Genomic DNA, 20,855 nt, shown 5'->3' on the forward strand with positions numbered 1-20,855 from the left:
ACAGGCTCCGAAACAGCTTCTACCCCCAAGCCATAAGACTGCAAAATAGCCCAGACTGCTAAATAGTTAATTAATGGTACCCAAACTAGCAGCACAGACTCTATCTTGCACTGACCTTCCGCACACTCACTAGAATAGACACACCATATACACACTCACACACTATACTGAAACTCCCACACAAAACCCACACACATTCACATACACACACATATCAACACAACACAAACACACACATGCACACTCACACACACGTTTACAGTCATAATTTGCTGCGGATACTCTGTTCTTTATTTTCCTCTTATTATTATTATCTATCGTGATGCCTAGTCACTTTACCCTGCCTTCATGTACATATCTACCTCAAATACCTCCTACCTCTCACAGTGATCTGGTACTCCCTGTCTATAGCTCCATTCTTGTGTAGCCTATTTTATTTTATTCCTCGTGTTACTACTTTTTTTAAATGTGTTTTTATTTTTTAACTCTGCATCGTTGGGAAGGGCTCGTAAGCAAGCATTTCATGGTCAAGTCTACACCAGTTGCATTCGTCGAATGTGACAAATACAATTTGATGATTTGATTTGAACCACGAGAGCTACGACACAGATAGAACAATGAGCCAGATGTTTCACAGAATATATACATCTGAAGCATCCGGTTGGCGTTTCCACTCACCACTAAATATGGTGATGAGAAGAAGCTCAATTATCTCAATACAGTTTTCTGTTCCCAAAACTAAAATCTGTTACGAACAGAGTGGACTAAGTTTTGTAGATTTTACCTTTGCCAAAGTTTTTTTTTAGTTGTTGCGTTTTTTAGGAGTGCAAGGGCGAATTTAGTTATTGCACACGCGCACAAATACATGCTACAACGCGCCAATAGGATCTCGCTAGCTAGTGCTTGGCTCTGCCCACCTTCTTACTTATTCTTCCCATTGATTAATTTGCTCCATTGGAAACGGCAGGTTGTGGTCTATCTTGGGGTTAGTTATAAAATCTTTGGCTTCGACATCCCACCAACTACGGAAGTCCAGTGCGAAGCGACAGAGTAGCTAGCAAAAAGAAGCTAGCTAGCGAAGATGGCGGCGGTTTCTATGCAGGGCAGTAGCCCAAACCCAGCAAGAGAACTCACCCTTTCAACACAATCTGGGGGGAACCAGGCGCTTGCAGATCGGGTAAAAGCTGAAGAAGGGACAGGTGAGTTGTATCATATATTTGCGATCGGAGCTAAGTTGTAACGCTAGGGTCAGATATTGGTTGTCAGATCAGTCACAACAAGCTGAGAGTAGGCTAATGCTAGCTAGGCTATTCGTGAGTTATATTAGCTACCTAGCCAGCATTGTAGTTATCATGCTAGCTAGCTAATACATCATTATGTTTCTCTAAGTGCAATTTGTATTTAAATACAATTTACTGTTACTGCCAACTATATTAAATGCACATGAATTAGTTAATCTGACATTAGCTACCAAGCCACTTTGTTGTACTAGCTACGTTGTAGTCAATCAAGTCCAAGCCAGTTGACCTAGTGAGCAACACAACCCCCGTTGAGAGTCATGCATGTATCTGCATCATCCCCCCAAAAATGACTTATTACATAGCCTACTCTAACTTCGATGCAACATTTTTACATTGTGCTGGATCCTCTTGAGAGCACAATGTGAAAACTCTCTTGGTTGCATCAAAGCTAAGCCTACTCCATTTAATTGCACTGTGTTTATATTTTGTGTAGGACGCAATGTAAACAAAGTATGTAGCTAGCTAGCTATGTAATTATGATGTTATTAAAAGTAGCTTATATTGTTCTCATGGAATGTCAGTCATTGAACACTGAAGTGCTATAGTTCAAATTGAATGTAATGCACCTTGCAATCTCGCTCCATTGTGTACCTTGTTTATTCACAGAAGCCGAGAAGCAGAGTCGCGTGAACGCTCTGTTGGAGAGACTCCATGCCAAACACAACGCCTCACGGCCTTGGCAGGAGACCAGCAAAGTGGTGCGCCAGGCCATGGTGAGAATGTGTGAATGAGATAATAGAAAAAGAGGAAAGGATGGAATGTTAAATATATAGAGTTAGAAAAGAGGGTCTGGTCGCACACCATTGGTCCGGTCGCACACCTTATAGCCTATGGAAGAATCATACAGGACATGCATACAGGTGGAAAAAGAGACACTGGCATTATTGCATGCGGTACAATGTGATTAATGGATCTTAAACCAACGTTTCAGTCAATATAACTTAATTGGGGTAAACCCAAATATACATACAGTAAAATCTTTACTCTCCTCTAAACCTTCCCCCTCTCGTTTCTTCTGTCACAGGAGAAACGTGGTCAGATGAATGCGGCTGGACACCAGCTCCTGCTCACCTGCCTGGAGACCCTGCAGAAAGCACTGAAAGGTGAGACCATGAAAAAGAGAGAGAACCCCAAAGAGAGACTTGTCTCTCTTTATTGATCACAAAAAACCTGTCCTATTCATTTAAAGGGTTCAACAGACACTTCTACAAAGTGGCCTTTTTTTTATTGCTTCAAATCAAATTATTTTCCTAAAATAGTTTGACTTTCTCGTGGGATGCCAATAACAATCGCTCCTGTGTCTTCAGTTTCTTGACAGTTGAAAGACAATCTGCTGAGTTTAAAAAAAAATGTGTCTCTCTCGGCTCTAGTGTCGTCCCTGCCCTCCATGACAGGTCGCTTGGAGTCCATCGCTCGACAGAACATGTAAGCTCTTCCTTTCTTCTTGTCTCACTCACTTACTTCCTTCCCTTATATCACCAGGTCACTCATCCACTGATTCCTTATTCATACCATTGATAGCATAACCATGTGTATTTTATTAAGTGTGTGTGTTTATGTGGTGTATATCTGTTGTATAGTACATTCCTGGCTGTACAATGGTATTTCCAAACTTGGAACAAGAAAGTCATTGATTGAGGAGGACATGGTTAGACACATTGAGTCTGATTTGCCTCCCGTTCTTTCTCTCTATCCCCACCATCTTCGTCCTCTCCCACCAGGCTGGGGTCCCATCTGAGTCCCTCGGGGACAGAGTGTTACATCACCTCAGACATGTTCTACGTGGAGGTGCAGCTGGACACGGCTGGTCAGCTGGTGGATGTGAAGGTGGCCCACCACGGAGAGAACCCAGCGGTCAGTACTATCCCCTACCTGCAGCACTAATACTCTGTATGCTTATTACGAATGTCCCTGACCCCAAAAAATCTTGATCGACCAAGAGTCGTCTGTTCTTTCAACCACAATTTGAAACGTGTATTTATATAGACACATCCTATGTGTTTCAATCAAATCAACTATACGCATTTAGCTTGTCTGATGCTTTAAGCGAACTGTTTGCTGAAATAATTAAGACACAGAAATGATTAGAGGGAGTCCGACCGCAATTGATTTGATTGTGCCGCCTGGTTCAGACTTGCTGTGTTAAAGAAAAAAGACGCATAGTGACTCTTACTAGCACCCGTTGTCTCTCTCTCCTCCCTGCTGCAGCAACCACCACAGAACATCTGTGTGTATAATGCTGTCCATGTTGCAGAAGCTGCAACATAATTACAGCCATTTCTGACTGAAAAGTTCTGTTACTGAAATCATTCATTTGTTTGGGAAAAACATTCCCTATTCCCTCAACCCTTGCTCTCTTTACGTCACACATATATGCTTCGCATACATGTGACCAATAGGGCCTGACCTATAGTATATCAAAATCACATCAATAAATTGGTTATAACAAACTCTGAACACCGTAACACGTGACAGCAAAATGGATGTGACAAATAAACTCGAAACGGGGGAATGTTTACTATTTGCACACAAGGTAAAGGGGAAGTCATTTGACTAGTTGTGGAAAATACTGGAGATCAAGAAATGTAAGGTATGGAGCAGGTGCTGTGTGCATATTTGGCTTATGTGTGCCAAACAGGTGCTGTTATATTACAATATAATTTTTCTGACCGTTTGGAACAATGTAAACAACACTAAATAAATTATAAGTGTACCAGAGAGTCTGTTGTAACGTTTTTTTGTAAAACCTTTATTACAGCAAAGACTAAAAACAGTCGCATTCATTCGTGAATGTAATTTCCAAAATGGAACGGTTTAGGCCTATTTATTGATTACGCTAATTATTAAATGGTTGCTTTATTTTAAAGCTAAAATGCTTGATTGCATTTCACATCATGAATGACTCATATTCTGTGTGATGACATGAACTAATACATGATTGATTGATACAGTAGCCTATATAAGTATTGAAATATAGGCCTAACTAAGTTACGGTATTAAGCCTAAACAGGATGTGCTCTTCGGCCTACAGATCGATGGTAGTTTACAAGGCTGCTATACTAAGCCTACTAATGATAATGACATATTATTATAGTGATGATCATAATAGTAATAATAACAATAAGGAGATCAAATAAAAAGGAGGGTTATTATAAGTAGAATTTTTCAGACAATTGTAAACAACACTAAATTACTTATAAATAATACCAGAGAGGCTGGTCAAAAGAAGAACAAAGTGTAAAGCCGTTATTACAGCATAGCAAATATAAAAAAAAACAGCTGAATTTATGAAATTGATGGGTGAGGCTTGGTGCTCATGGAATCAGTAGGCTATTAACCAAACAGGCAACAGATCTGTCTTATTTCTGTAGATATACAGTGCATTCGGAAAGTATTCAGACCCCTTGACTTTTTCCACATTGTTACGTTACAGCCTTATTCTAAAATGGATTAAACATATTTTTTTTTCTCCATCAATCTACACACAATACCCCATAATGACAAAGCAAAAACAGGTTTCCCTCTCCTGACTAGTCTCCCTGATGCTGAAAAACATCCCCACAGCATGATGCTGCCACCACCATGCTTCACCATAGGGACGGTGCCAGGTTTCCTCCAGACGTGACGCTTGACATTCAGGCCAAAGAGTTCAATCTTGGTTTCATCAGACCAGAGAATCTTGTTTCTCACGGTCTGAGAGTCTTTAGGTGCCTTTTGGCAAACTCCAAGCGGGCTGTCGTGCCTTTTACTGAGGATTGGCTTCCGTCTGGACACTCTACCATAAAGGCCTGATTGGTGGAGTGCTGCAGAGATGGTTGTCCTTCTGGAAGGTTCTCCCATCTCCACAGAGGAACTCTGGAGCTCTCTCTGGAGCCCTCCCTGACCAAGGCCCTTCTTCCCCGATTGCTCAGTTTGTCCGGGCGGCTAGCTCTAGGAAGAGTCTTGGTGGTTCCAAACTTCTTTCATTTAAGAATGATGGAGGCCACTGTGTTCTTGGGGACCTTCCATGCTGCAGACATTTTTTCATAACCTTCCCCAGATCTGTGCCTCGACACAATCCTGTCTCGGAGCTCAACGGACAATTCCTTCGACCTCATGGTTTGGTTTTTGCTCTGACATGCACTGTCAACTGTGGGACCTTATATGGACAGAGTGCCTTTCCAAATCATGTCCAATCAATTGAATTGACCACAGGTGGGCTCCAATCAAGTTGTAGAAACATCTAAAGGATGATCAATAGAAACAGGATGCACCTGAGCTCAATTTCAAATCTCATAGCAAAGGGTCTGAATACTTATTTCTGTTTTTATTTGTAACAAATTAGCAAAAATGTCTAAACCTGTTTTCGCTTTGTCATTATGGGGTATTGTGTGTAGATTGATGAGGGTGAAAAAAATAATCCATTTTAGAATAAGGCTGTTGCATAACAAAGTGGAAAAAGTCAAGGGGTCTGAATACTTTCCGAATGCACTGTATCGCATAATTATATATTTACATATATTACATGGTACACTACAAATGCATCAGTACAGGCCCTATAGAGTGGTGAGGTGGAGGAGTATATTGTGTCCGGAAGCAACTTCTCCCTGCATTTTCTGTATTCAGGGTTCACTCAAACATCGTTTTAAGCTTTGTTTTACTGTTGACAGTTACAGCTGATTTCGGGATTGTACAGTATATCAATTCGCTCTCCTTAAATATATAATCTGATTTATTCGTTTAAGTCTCTGAATTGTTTAATCAAACTTTTCGCTTCCAGCTCCTGATATCAAGGCATAAAACTACAATCGGTCTCCTGAATTAGTCTAGTGCGCATGTGCGCCCACATGCGAATTAGGGCCGAGCTCGTTTTCCCTGGCTAAACTTGCTGGCTAGCTGAACTATGCTATTTTTCGTCCTCATAAATACTGCGGCAGTTATACAATCATGTAACTAAGAAATTAGCTGGAAAGAAACTTGAACATGTATTTATTGTTTTGTTGAATAGTCATGACTGGTTCGAGATATCTGTCGTAAGACGACGGTGGCGAAGAATATCATTGCTACTTAATGCAGATCCAAGTTCAGTTTTGAGATCCACCGGCATCATTGGCGTATGGTTAGCTGGACATTTTTTGACTGTTCTTGGAACTGGGACCTCTCCCCATTTTGTCTCGATGGGATATGTAGGGATTTGGCCAACACAGACAGATATGTACACAGTCTTGTACTCTTACATTTACATTTTAGTCATTTAGCAGACGCTCTTATCCAGAGCGACTTACAGGAGCAATTAGGGTTAAGTGCCTTGCTCAAGGGCACATCGACAGATTTTTCACCTAGTCGGCTCGGGGATTAGAACCAGCGACCTTTCGGTTACTGGCACAACGCTCTTAACCACTAAGCTACCTTTAAAAAAATAATCTTATTTGTTGATTAAAGCAGACTTTATTCATATAATGAGTAATCCAGGAATGTCACAAGTTAGTTGACACAAGAAAACTTGAGAAAATATAATCTGTGCAGAGCGCAATGACTACAAAGAATGGCTAAATTACTTCCGGACAAAAAAGGGTTTGCCCGCGAAGCTCCCCCTCTATAGTCACAGAATTCAACAATATCCAGAAATGTATTGAACTGATAGTTTTGCTTCAGAAGTCATACGCAGATACGTTTTGCATAAGAAGCTTCAGATCTGACGCAATGGCATGGTAATGCATGTAAAATAAGTGATTTACGGCAAATATTTTATCAAAGTATTTCTTTTTATATTCTTTCTTTTTTTATTCTTTACAGAGCTGTCCGGAGCTGATTCAACACCTGAGGTGAGATGCTTTTTAGATAAAAATATGTGTCAATAAAGTGCTTTTCATTCATGGGGGTCAATGCTTCGATAATTCAGTTTGACATTTTTGCGGTTAATTTTTTTTCTCTCATTTCATTCTCATGATGACATCTTGGTTGGAATTTTTTTCCAACCTCTCTACAGGGATAAGAACTTTGAAGAATTCTCCAAACATCTTAAGGGCCTAGTCAACCTGTACAAGCTTCCTGGAGACAAGTGAGTTCCTATTAGAGCACTATAAGTGGTTGTGGAATGGAATTACATAAAATGCTGTTATACTTAATTTCTGTCTTTATTGCGGTTCCCACCAGTAAGCTGAAAACAAAGATGTACCTGGCACTTCAATCCCTCGAGCTGGATCTTACCAAGATGATGCACATGTTCAGGTATGTACGCATTGCAGTTTGTCTAGGTGCATCTCAAAACCTCCCTTTTCACAATGCCCCTGATGTGGCTGATCTAAAGCAAATGTCTCCCTCAGAATAAAAAACATGGCCCAGTTGAGCTTTTTGAGTTGTTTCCCCTTTGAGAAAGATATGCTCCTGTCAGAATGAATTCTCTCTATTTTGTGTGTGTTGCAGGTTAGCCACCAACGCTAACACGGTGGAGACCATCCTTCACGGGAGCGTTGGCCTGCTGACAGCCAGGAGCGGGGGCCATCTTGTCTCCCTCCAGTGCTACGTGTCCCCGTACGATGTGTTCGAGGAAAGGACAGGCTCGCAGCTCAACTTCACCGACACAAATGGTGAGGGGACGAAGGAAGCTTGCCACAGTGCTGCGCAGAAAGCCAGTGCATTGCTTTCCGCTCGTTGAGGCTAATCCTAAATAGAGATGAACACATATTTTCTTGATTTAGCCATGGTTTAATAAATAAAAAATTGTTGAAATGATAGCAAGCAATACACCTGGTAACTTATAATCGTCTAATTTGTTTGGCTGGATTTGCTGACTTGGCTTAAGCTGTAGAGGGTTTTGGAACTAGACTATAAATTAAATGATCAAATTATCCTCCTTTGGCCATGTTTCTCCGTCTGTGCATGTCTTCACATGGCCCTACCTTAACTCCTCTACAGTCCCTCGCTCTCTGGGTGTGAGTGTATCTGTGACAGTGGAGGGGACCTCCTCGATCTACAAGCTACCCATCGCCCCCCTCATCACGGGATCTCACCCGGTGGACAACAAGGGGTGAGACATCTCCCAAATATCAGACATTCAATTTAAGTTTCAGTTATAGAGCAAAGATATAGGTGGGCATTAAATCGTTTTTTTTGGTGAATAAAATACATCAGTTACTTTTATTAATGGTTAATAATAAATGGGTAATAAGTAGTTATTTAGTTGTGGGAAATAAATGGATAATGCTGAGATTGTGTGTCTCCTCTCTCTGTTGCAGAACCCCCTCCTTCTCCTCTGTGACCAACTCCAACTGTGTGGACCTGCCTGCGTGTTTCTTCCTCAAGATGAACCGGCCCATGCCCTTCTCCCTCTCCTTCATCCAGAGGATGGGCAATGCTACAGGTGGGTGGTCTCAGACGTGTGTATGTGTTTTGGTGTGTGTGGACTAGAGTTGGACAGTATCCATATTTTCAAACCATCATATTGTTTCTGTACCATACCGGGTTATAAGATATTACTGAATGTGCACACAAGGGGTGTTATAAAAATAAAATAAGCGCAAAACAATTTAGGCAACAGGGATCTTGATTCAGGAGGGGATTGAATGTGTCCGTTCTAACCAAGAAGCCTGATCTAGCCACTTAGCTAGCAAGTTAGCAGACCAAATGCATAGCCGGAGCCCTGAGCTGGATATACATACAGTGCCCTCAGAAAGTATTCACACCCCTTGACTTATTCCACATTTTGTTGTGTTACAGCCTGAATTCAAAATGGATTAAAAATATTTTTTTTCTCACCCATCTACACACAATACCCCATAATGACAAAGTGAAAACATGTTTTTAGACATTTACAAATGAGTATTCACATCTCTGAGTCCATACTTGTTAGAATCACCTTTGGCAGAGATTACAGCTGTGAGTCTTTCTGGATAAGTCTGTAAGAGCTTTGCACACCTGGATTGTACAACATTTACCCATTTTTATTATTTTCATAATTCTTCATGCTCTATCAAATTGGTTGTTGATCATTGCTAGACAACCATTTTCAATTCTTGCCATAGATTTTCAAGCAGATTTAAGTCAAAACTGTTACTCGGGAACATTCACAGTCTTCTTGGTAAGCAACTCTAGTGTAGATTTGACCTGGTGTTTTAGGTTATTGTCCTGCTGAAAGGTGAATTCATATCCCAGTATCTGGTGGAAAGCAGACTGAACCAGGTTTTCCTCTAGGTTTTGGCTGTGCTTAGCTCCATTCCATTACTTTTTATCCTGGAAAACTCCCCAACGATTACCAGCATACCCATGACATGATGCAGCCACCACTATGCTTGAAAATATGGAGAGAGGTACTTAGTAATGTGTTGTATTGGATTTTCCCCAAACATAACACTTAGTATTCAGGACAATTTTAATAAATAAATAAATAATCTTTGCAGTATTACTTTAGTGCCCTGTTGCAAACAGGGTGCCTGTTTTGAAATATTTGTATTCTTTACAGGCTTCCTTCTTTTCACTCTGTCAATTAGGTTAGTATTGTGGTCTAACTAGAATGTTGTTGATCCATCCTTGATTTTCTCATATCGCAGCCATTAAACTCTGCAACTTTTTTAAAGTCACCATTGGCCTCATGGTGAAATCTCTGTGCGGTTTCCTTCCTCTCCGGCTACTGAGTTAGGAAGGACGCCTGTATCTTTGTAGTGACTGGGTGTATTGATACGCCATCCAAAGTGTAATGAATAACTTGCTCAAAGGGATATTCAATGTCATTTTTTCTTTTTTTCTTGACCTTACAGATAATTGTATGTGTAGGGTACAGAGATGAGGTAGTCATTACAAAATCATGTTAAACACTATTATTGCACACAGAGTGAGTCCATGCAACTTATTATGCGACTTGTTAAGCAAATTTTGACTCCTGAACTTATTGAGATTTGCCATAACAAAGGGTTTGAATGCTTATTGACTCAAGGCATTTCAGCTTTAAATGTTTTATTAATAAGTAAACATTTAAAAAAACATAATTCCACTTTGATATTATGGGGTATTGCGTGTAGTGAGAGAAAAAAATCTACATACATTTTTTTGTATATTCATGCTGTAACACAACAAAATGTGGAAGAAGTCAAGGAGTGTGTAGTTTCTGAAGGCACTGTAATTTATTTGACACATCTTAGATTTCTTATAGTTATAAGCAGTGGTGTAGCACGCACCCTCGCCCCAAAATATATAAATAAATAGTATTGAAACGGTATTGGAAATCATACCGTCGGTATTTCGAAATACCCCTATAAACGGTATATAGCCCAAGCCTAGTGTGGCTGTGTGGTAGGGTGTGTGTGTGTATCTATGGGTTTGTGTGTTTGCATTGGTTACTTTAGTTTTTGCCCCTGTGTAAACGTGTGTGGGTGTGTTATCGCACACGTCTGTGTGTGTCGGTTAACCCTCTCTCCCTCCTACCAGGGATTCCTGTGTTTGAGACACCCCCCACCCTGTCGCCCCTCTACGAGCTCATCGTGCAGAGTCAACTCCAGGAGGAGGGGGGGAACCCCCCGACCACCCCCACACACGCCATGCGCTTCTACGCTGTGAGTAGCCCCCACAGTCCCCTCACTCCCCCTCTTTGACCTGCTTCCTAGGCCCTTGTGTAGATCTGAAGGAATTGGAAAGGTGTGTGTGTGTGTGTGTGTGTGTGTGTGTGTGTGTGTGTGTGTGTGTGTGTGTATAAGCAATATGATAAGAGCTCCACTTTCCCCTCTGATAGGCTAGGTGAAATATGAATTGTTGCTTACATCTATCCACTCTTCTCAGATCTACACAAGTGCAATGAAGGGGAATAGGTTCATTAATTTGAATCGTCAGGGAACATCAAGCGCTCAGTCACATTAGCACAAAAGTGCACAACTGCTTCTTGAGGGCTGCAGTGTGTGATGCTGCTTTTCTCGTCATCGTGATCCTCAATATGACCTGTGAATGTCATTGATTGGCCAGAAAGTCTCAGGTTTGACTCAGTCAAGTAAAAAAAGAATACCCTATATGAACGGAGTTGTAAGCTACACATACCTCTTCTAACATCTCAAACAAGACAAGTGAAACATAGCAGTACAGTTTATTTGAAGTGGGAAAAACTGACTATCAATCTTTCTTTTAATTTGGCACAACCACAAAGAGCTTACCAGTATATTGAAAATCGGTCGTTTAAACACTGAATCAGCTCTGTCTTTGAAAATAAATAAGGCTCTCCCATAGTTAAAGGACTCGTCTTTGTATTTGTCCTATTATTGCGTCTTTGAGAGCACAGGTAGTGCTATAGAGCCCCACAGTGGAGGTGTCATAATACCCATAAAACCTAGCGGTCAAACAGGTAAATGGTTCCAATCGTTATTCCAACATTCCTTTTTCCTATAGGGGATTTTAGAAACACTTAAAATAAGTGCTCTGTCACCTTGTCATAGAGATTTACATGGTTATCAAAACGTCATACCAGGGCAAGCCTACACTGAACACAGCCCTTATTTTAAGTGTTTCTAAAATCCCCTATAGGAAAAAGGAATGTTGGAATAACGATTGGAACCGTTTCCCTGTTTGACCACTAGGTTTTATGGGTATTATGACTCATACTGTGTTACTCTGTTGAGGCCATCTCCATTTAGAAGTAGTACATTTTCTTCTTCTTTTGGGTTAAAGTTAATATTGGTGACTTACCGCCACCTGCAGTGCTAGAGATCTGAACCATATCTTGTCATTCATTTACTGTGGCCACTAGATGGCGGTGATATAGCTTAAAGCCATTAGCAAACCATGCAACCAAATTTTATGAAGACAATGCTCTGATCATTGGCTGATCGCTCCCAACCCATAGGAATCCCCACCTAGTTGACTACTTTAAAATAGTGGGAGCCCTCAGTGTCAGTGTCCATGCAAAAACCGGTTATATCCGTCTAACTATCTCTATGGGCTTTCCGTTTTACCTCCGTTTTTTTCCTCTCCCTCTGCTCAGTCGTTGCCCGACCAGCAGCACTGCTACTTCCTGAATGGCGACGCCCCGGTGCAGGACGGGCGCTCGCTGCAGGGGACGCTGGTGTCCAAGATCCCCTTCCGCCACCCGGCCCAGGTTCCCGCCCTACTGGATGTTATCAGGCACCAGGCGGCCGCCAACACGCTGATCGGCAGCTGCGTCAAGCGCACCTTCATCAAGGACGGTGCGTATTGTTATTAGTAGTAGTAGTCAACTTCTGATGATATCGCAGAGTGGTCACCAACCCTGGGGTGTTCATTACGCACCAAATGGAAGAAAACAAACGGAAACAGGGAGGGGCCTGGACTTGTCCAATAGGAACTGCTAATTTTCATTTTTTCAACGTTTTTAAACTTAACCTGTTGCGTGCCCTTTCCATTGTGTGCCCTAATGAACACCACTGGTCCTGGAGAACTGCAGTGTGCAGGGCTGTCTTCTAGCTCAACCATCTCAACCAAAATACAAAATCATATTGTTACTCTAGTCAACATAATACAGTACATGCCAGCGCATTGTTTGAGCTGTCATTACTGATGCTGATCAAAACAAATGGATGCATTCAACCCACAAAAACAGAAATAATCATTGACATGAGATAATTGACATGAGATGTGATCTTGTGCTATTGAGTGATGTAATATCCTGTTGTGTAATCCCCCACCCCCCAACCAGACACTCCAGGGCTGCTACAGTTTGAGGTGTGTCCTCTGACCGACTCCAGCTTCAGCGTCTCCTTCCAGCACCCTGTTAACGAGTCCCTAGTCTGTGGTAAGGACATACACTGACATTACCATCAAATTTAATTGAACATAATTTAATGTATCCCTATGGACATAACTGCTGTTTCAGTCCACCAGTCCTCTAACCGGTCCTATGACCTTCACAACAGAATTGACTTTAGATCTACTCAGGCCCTGTTGGTGTGACATTTTGACTCACTCTTGACTATGGACGAAAATGAGCTTTGACGTTAACTCCAGCTCTTTTACATTGATGTTGAACCTAAAACGTTGATAAAATGTGTACTGTCCTTGTCAAATAAACTATCTCTCTCTGTCTCTCTCTCCTCTCCCACCTCCTCCTCTCTCCCTCTTGCAGTGGTTATGGAGGTGATTGACTCCAGGCAGGTGTCCTGTAAGCTGTACAAAGGCCTATCCGATGCCTTGATCTGCACTGACGATTTTATCACCAAAGTGGTCCAGAGGTGAGCGGCCATTTTCTCTGTTTCAAGTGTCCTTCGCGCAATCTGTTTATGTTGTAGTAGATGATTCTCAGCCTTTCTTGTTGTTGCCCCAAAGCAACCAACCCAAATGGGTTCATTCAATATCACGCTTTATTAAACAAAATACAATAATTTTGAGGCCATGTGACCTTCAAGGGAAAATAATGGATGTTAAAATAAGCAAACGTCAGATAAATGACAACTTAATATTAATCTTTATTTTGACTATGATGACATTAAGTTTTATTTTTATTTTTTATGTCCGCCCCATCCCCATTCTGATTATTTTCCTCAGGTGCATGTCCATCCCTGTGACCATGCGGGCCATCCGGCGGAAAGCGGAGACCATCCAGGCGGACACGCCGGCCCTCTCCCTGATTGCCGAGACGGTGGAGATCATGGTAAAGAAGAATTTACCCCCTGCTGGAAGCCCTGGGTACGGCATGGGCACGGGGGTCGACCCCACCAACCCCATGGGGCTCCCGGGTGTCGGTGGAGGCAACACTCCCACCGGGAACAGCGGGGGTGGTAACTTTGCCGGCCCAATCACATCTCTGTTTGGGATAAGTCGCAGCCAAAGCCAGGGTGGAGAGTGTACGCCCCAGGGTGGGGCGGCTGGACAGCAGCAGCAGGGGGGTCAATCAGGGGACGACTTCAGCAAAGTGACCCAGAATCCCATTCTGACCAGCTTGCTGCAGATCACGGGCGCTGTGGGCACTAGCCCCACCCCCCAGAACAGCTCTTCCGGGTCGCAACCCCACCAGACTCCGCCTCCCACCTCCTCCCCTGCCACCAACACCAAGAACCACCCCATGTTAATGAACCTGCTGAAAGACAACCCCGCCCAGGACTTTGCTGCCCTCTATGGCTCGAGTCCCCTAGAGAGGCAGAACTCTTCCTCTGGGTCGCCACGCACTGATGGCATGGGTGGCACCTGCCCCGGAGGTGGCACCAAGGGCAAGAAGAAGCGCCCCAGAGGGATGGAGAAGGGAGGAGTGCCTGGGGCAGGAGGAGGGGGGATGGGAGGGATGAACAAGCAGCAGTCGGGGTCCATGCAGCCTCACCACCACCAGCACCAGCCCACCGAGGACGACTTCCACCGCGAGCTCTTCTCCATGGACGTGGACGCCTCCCAGAATCCCATCTTCGACGTCAACCTGCCCGGCGATGGCTTGGACACGCCCCACAGTATCACTCCGGCGCCCAGTCAGTGCGGGACCCCGCCTTCCGGCGCCGGAGTGCCCTACCACTCGCAGTCACACGTCCAGTCCCAGCAACAGCAGCAACCACCTCCGGGATCATCCTTGCCTCGCATCGTACGCCTATCGAGCTCCGACAGCATTGGCGCGGACATAAACGAGATCTTGTCGGACTTGCCCGAGCAGACGGGTAAAGGCGGCAGCGGCTCGCATGGGCAGCACCACCTGGGCAGCGGGGAGGACGGGGGCCCCCTGGGCACTCCGCACCGGGACTCATCCAGCTCGGGCCAGGGCAGCGCCGTGTTCGAGGCAGACATCTTCAATGCCAACAGTAACGAAAACCCCTTCACGGACGCCGTCGACCTGATCGCCGAGGCGACTGCCACCACCCCCACTAGTGACTCTTCGTCCACCAACTTCTTCCCCGACACGGTGGACTTCAACCCCGAGCTGCTGACCTCCAGCAACGGCTTCCCCCAGGCCTACTTTGATGACAGCTCACCCAGCGCCGATGGAGACCTGGACCTGGTCAAAGGCTTCGGCGGAAGCAGCCAGCAGAACACGCCATCGGGCACCCCCCAGAACCCCACCCCGCACGGCCAGAGCACCCCCGACCCCTCCCTCAAGGACCCCTTCGACATGTCAGGCATGGTGTTCGGGGGCAGCAGCGGAGGGGGCAAGCCACTGCTGGGTCAGGCCCTGGATCTGGGGGACTCGCACTCATCCCACATGGGGGGAGGCCAGAGCCCTCTCATGATGGCCATGGGAGGGGGGAGCTGTGACTTCAAGAGCGGCGAGGCCAAAGCCAAACAGCAGCAGCAGGGACTTATGAGGACGAAGGATGACAATGGGGGCGGGAGTGGGCGCAGCGCAGGGATGGGGATGACCAGCAGCAACTCCACTGAGGGGAAGCAGGTGAAGCGAAGCCGTACCCCTTCCAGCGAAGGCAAGTCCAAAGACAAGCCCCCCAAACGCAAAAAGCTTGATCCCGACGGGAAGTCCCCATCTCACAGCTCAGGGGGGCGACCCTACACCCCACCCAGCGGAGGCTCGGGATCTGGAGGCAGCATTGGCGGAGGATCCAAGTCTCCCGGTAGCTCCGGGCGGTCGCAAACCCCACCAGGAGGTGCCACACCACCCATCCCTAAGATCACCATTCAGATTCCCAAAGGAACACTGTCTGGTGGGAAAACCTCATCCCATGGCGGGTACACCTCAAGCAGTTCAGCGGGTGGTGGCACGGGGGGTGCAGGCAGCACTAGCGGAAGCAAGAGCCATCATTCCCACTCCTCGTCTTCCTCAGGCAAGATCAAGAGCAAGGAGGGCACTCTGGGCCAAGGCATCAGCTCCAAGCCTGGGAGCGTGGGAGGGGGTGTTGGAGGTGGACCCCCCCAGATGAAGAGTTCCTCTCAGGGAATGGGCGTGGGAAAGCCAGGCTCTTCCCCCATCACCAAACATGGACTCTCCGGGACGGGAAGCAGTGGTGGCGGAGTTGGGAGTGGGAACAAGATGAAGCCGCAGGGGGGTAAGCCTCCCGGGTCCCTCATGAATCCCAACATCAAGCCCAACATTTCCCCCTCGCACTCTCGCCCCAGTGGCTCCGACAAGCTCTCTTCCACCATGAAGATGCAGCAGTCGCAAGTCCCAGGAACTCCCCCGTCCTCCAAGGCCAAGTCCCCCATGGGCTCAGGGGGCGGTGGCTTGATAGGGTCCAAGTCGTCCTCCAGCGGGGGGATGGGCTCTCAGAAGCATCTGGGTGGTGGTGGTTCCTCTTCCGGCTCCTCGTCTTCCACCTCCTCCTCCAGCTCCTCTTCCTCTGGCTCCATGCCCTTTTCCGGAGGCTCCCAGTCTCAGTATGGCTCTAGTGGAGGTGGGGGAGGCGGAGGGGGTGGTTGTGGTGGCGGACAAGGGAACAACGCGAACAACCCCAACGCCAAAGGAAAGTCCCCCAGTCGCAACAAGAAGCCCTCGCTGACCGCCGTCATAGACAAGCTGAAGAGCGTTGGCGGGGGAGGGGGTCCTGAAGACGAGGGAGAACCGCCTGTTGCTGGCAGCGGTGGGACCGGTGGAGGTGGACCAGGGGGCGGGCCACCAAACCTCGGCCCCTCCTCCAAGCACGGAATGTCCTCTCAAGGCGGGGAGTACCCGATCAAACGAGACAAGTCGGAGAAAGAGGGCAAGTCCAAAGTGTCCGTGTCGGTGGGCACCAGCGGGGACAAGAAGCTCATAGATCCCAAAACTGGAGGCGTGAGCAGCACGGGCGTGGCCAAGATCATTATCAGCAAGCCGGACGGCGGCTCCCCCAGCATCAAGGCCAAGGTGACCCTGCAGAAGCCCGGAGAGGGCTCGGGGGAATCCATGCGCCCCCAGCTTTCCGGTCTCAAAGCCTCACCCCTGTTCAGCGGCTCCACGCCCAAGCACGACCGCTCTTCCCCCAGCCATAGCCGCTCGCCGGGCTACACGCCGCTCAACCACGACAGCGAGAGCGAGTCAGGCAGCAGCTCTGTGGCAGAGAAATCCCACCAGAACAGCCCCAGCTCGGACGACGACCAGGCCATGAGGCCCTTGCCCCCACAGGACTACATGAGCTCCATGCCGCTCAGCTCTGGGGAGAAGCACAAGAAGCACAAGAAGGAGAAGAAGAAGCAGAAGGAGAGGGAACGCGAGAGGGACAAAGATAGAGAGAGAGACAAGAAGAAGTCATCGTCCATGTCAACTGGGACCGTCTCACACGGCCCCATGAAGGCTGACAGCTGGTCACGGTCACCCATTTCGGCCTCGGATACATCTCTCTCTATGATGGGCTCGGACCGCCCCTCCCGCCCCAGTCCTGTCTACATGCGGAATGAGGACGATGACCTCATGGACTCGGCCCTCACTGGCAACCTATAACCCTTTAAAATCCAAATCAAATGTGTGTCCATTGAAAGGCCAGCCTGTAACTTTCATTTCCAATCAAAAGTGACGCCCCTGGGGGATTAAAGAGACAGACCAATAATTTGAAGGTTGCTGGTTCAAAACCCGGGCCAGGCAATGAAAAGTGGGAGATTAGCTGTCAGATTGCTGTACAGATTCCAGGTGTACAATCTTCTGCCATTGCGCCCTTGTGCATGCAAGGCCCTTTATCCATAAATAGCACAAATATTGCTGGTGGCAGCACTTTTGACATGAAATGAGAAGTTACAGAATGTGCCTTTTCATAGGCTTGACTGCAACTCTTCCCTTGGTGTCCATGCCATATTTGCAAAGACTGGCAGCGCTCTATGCAGAAGGCCATTATCAAGCAGTTCTTTGAAACACGGTCTGAAGCTCTACCTGAGTACCTGTTTTAATTTTTTTACGTACATATCAGTATATGTACAAGAATGACAATACAGCAGGATTCAAATTTGAAATCCAAGTGGGTTCTTCAGCCATATTGTTACCTTGACCTGGTGATGCCAATTTCTACTGTGATGTGGGTGGAGGGTGAGGCATTCTGGAGTTAAAGGGATAGTGCACCATCACCTAATTTGGGTGAACTATCCCTTTAAAGTCCACCCGTATCCAACAACACATGGTATCTGTTTGTCTGCACTGCAATATCAGCAGAATCTATGGTTTATTTGAGCTAGTGATGGTTGTATTTTAAGTTAGAATATATTTTAGATTAATTATTTACTCTAGCAACACCAAACAGAAGATTGCAGCTCTGTTTCTGATGAGGGGGATGGGGGATGGGGGATGGGGGGGTTTAAAAGAGTTAAGACTAGAATGGCACCATGTTTAAAAAAGCTATGACATCTTTTAAATATTTTGTTTTAACAAAGTTCAGCAAGGGTTGTAACATCTTATTGTGCGTTTAAATGCCTTAAATGTGGATTCAGAAGATCGTACATTTTAAATTTTGATACCTCTTTTAACATGTCATGGGCAGGTTAGTGTTGAGATGCATTACCAATTTTAGTTTTGTTTTGCATAGACGTTTGGCAAGCTTAAAATAAATATTTCAATGCTGAATGATTTGTCTCATCTGTGTACACCTTTGCATATTTGTTTAGAGTTAACTATTAGTTGACGAGTTCCAGGTATAATATTTTATAGTATGAGTAATTTGAGTTATCGATCCATAATCTTGTTAAATCACAAAAACGTCTCTATTCGATTACTGTGCAATCAAAGTTCTGTTACTAGCAAGTTTTATATATATATATATATAACAACAAAGTGGTAATACAATGTTAGTAGTGCCATTACAGCATTAATACACATGTATAACAACATATTTTAGATACTTTCTTTTGATATAATAATTGAAATGACCATTGAACAACTTCCCAAATCCCAGACTGTAGCTTTTAGGATTTCTAGTGGCCCCACTGGAGGGCTAAGGCAGTTGCATCAATCTCCTGCAGATGTCATCAGGGAGTCATGATGCAAAACCCTCATAACCATTAAACAAATATTTCCCCGCAGGATGGAATTCCATGACTTTATTCACTATTCTATTAGCAAAGATACAAGGAGTGGAAAAATTATGGGTACCAAGGCAATAATACACATTATTCTAATGAGTGAACCAGACCCAGGGCAGTGATATGCAAATAAATGGGATAGGTTGACCTTGTACTGAACACTACATACAACTTATACTGAACAAAAATATAAACGCAACATCTAAAGTGTGTAATACAACATCCCTGTAATTTTCCATATGCACAAAACGCTTATTTCTCTCAAATCTGGTGCACAAATTTGTTAACAACCCTGTTAGTGAGCATTTCTCCTTTGCCAAGATAATCCATCCATCTGACAAGTGTGGCATATCAAGAATCTGATTAAACAGCATGATCATTACACAGGTGCACCTTGTGCTGGGGACAATAAAAGGCCACTCTAAAATGTGCAGTTTGGTCACACAACACAAAGCCACAGATGTCTCAAGCTTTGAGGGAGCGTGCAATTGGCATGCTGACTGCAGGAATGTCCACCAGAGCTGTTACCAGAGAATTTAATGTTAATTTCTCTACCATAAGCTGCCTCCAACGTTGTTTTAGAGAATTTGGCAGTACGTCCAACCGGCCTCACAACCGCAGACCACGTGTAACCACGCCAGCCCAGGACCTCCACCTCCGGCTTCTTCACCTGCGGGATGGTCTGAGACGAGCCACCCGAACAGCTGATGAAACTGTGGGTTTGCACAACAGAATAATTTCTGCACAAACTCAGAAACCGTCTCAGGGAAGCTCATCTGCGTGCTCGTTGTCCTCAACAGGTTCTTGACCTGACTGCAGTTTGGCGTTGTAACTGACTTGAGTGGGCAAATGCCCACCTTCGATGGCCAATGGCATGCTGGAGAAGTGTGCTCTTCACGGATGAATCCCGGTTTCAACTGTACTGTGCAGACGGCAGACAGCCTGTATGGTGTCGTGTGGGCGAGTTGTTTGCTGATGTCAACGTTGTGAACAGAGTGCCCCATGGTGGGGTTATGGTATGGGCAGGCTTAAGCTACGGACAACAAACACAATTGCATTTTATCGGTGGCAATTTGAATGTACAGAGATACCGTGATGAGATCCTGAGGCCCATTGTTGTGCCATTAATTTGCCGCAATCACCTCATGTTTCAGCATGATATGCACGGCGCCATGTCGCAAGAATCTGTACACAATTCCTGGAAGCTGAAAATGTCCCAGTTCTTCCATGGCCTGCATACTCACCAGACATGTCACCCATTGAGCATGTTTAGGATGCTCTGGATGTGTACGACAGCGTGTTCCAGTTCCCGCCAATATCCAGCAACTTCGCACAGCCATTGAAGAGGAGTGGGACAACATTCCACAGGTCACAATGAACAGCCTGATCAATTCTATGCGAAGGAGATGTCGCGCTGCGTGAGGCAAATGGTGGTCACACCAGATACTGAATGGTTTTCTGATCCACGCCCCTACTTTTTTTTTGAAATCCATAGATTAGGACCTAATTAATTTATTTCAATTGACTGATTTCCTTATCTGAACTGTAACTCAGTAAGATATTTGAAATTGTTACATGTTGCGTTTTATATTTTTCTTCAGTATATATTGAATCGCAGTATTCTGATGGAGCATGAAACCATTGAACTCGGAAGGTAACAGGGCAAAAAGGTGTATGTTCAAGTGCATTTTCAAACAGTCATTTTGGACCTGGTGGGGGGAA

General features: G+C 45.2%; 1 protein-coding gene across 2 annotated transcripts; it reads left to right on the forward strand.

Moving 5' to 3' along the window:
- The first annotated feature begins 933 nt into the window (after positions 1 to 933).
- On the forward strand, positions 934 to 18,389 carry med1 (mediator complex subunit 1). 2 transcript variants are annotated; one of them, XM_045213208.1, is made up of 16 exons: positions 934 to 1,199; positions 1,911 to 2,014; positions 2,326 to 2,404; positions 2,672 to 2,726; positions 3,023 to 3,155; positions 7,077 to 7,105; positions 7,270 to 7,341; positions 7,437 to 7,511; positions 7,707 to 7,870; positions 8,199 to 8,310; positions 8,519 to 8,643; positions 10,704 to 10,828; positions 12,241 to 12,442; positions 12,931 to 13,026; positions 13,357 to 13,462; positions 13,776 to 18,389. In XM_045213208.1, the coding sequence occupies exons 1-16, from the start codon at positions 1,082 to 1,084 to the stop codon at positions 17,569 to 17,571; spliced, it is 5,391 nt and encodes a 1,796-aa protein (XP_045069143.1). In that variant the 5' UTR covers positions 934 to 1,081; the 3' UTR covers positions 17,572 to 18,389. The 2 variants fall into 2 exon arrangements, with proteins under 2 accessions (XP_045069143.1, XP_041727509.2); XM_041871575.2 differs by having other exon boundaries at positions 935 to 1,199; positions 1,908 to 2,014.
- The last annotated feature ends 2,466 nt before the right edge of the window (positions 18,390 to 20,855 follow it).

This window comes from Coregonus clupeaformis, chromosome 1, assembly GCF_020615455.1.
Source record: "Coregonus clupeaformis isolate EN_2021a chromosome 1, ASM2061545v1, whole genome shotgun sequence".
NCBI classification, from domain to species: domain Eukaryota; kingdom Metazoa; phylum Chordata; class Actinopteri; order Salmoniformes; family Salmonidae; genus Coregonus; species Coregonus clupeaformis.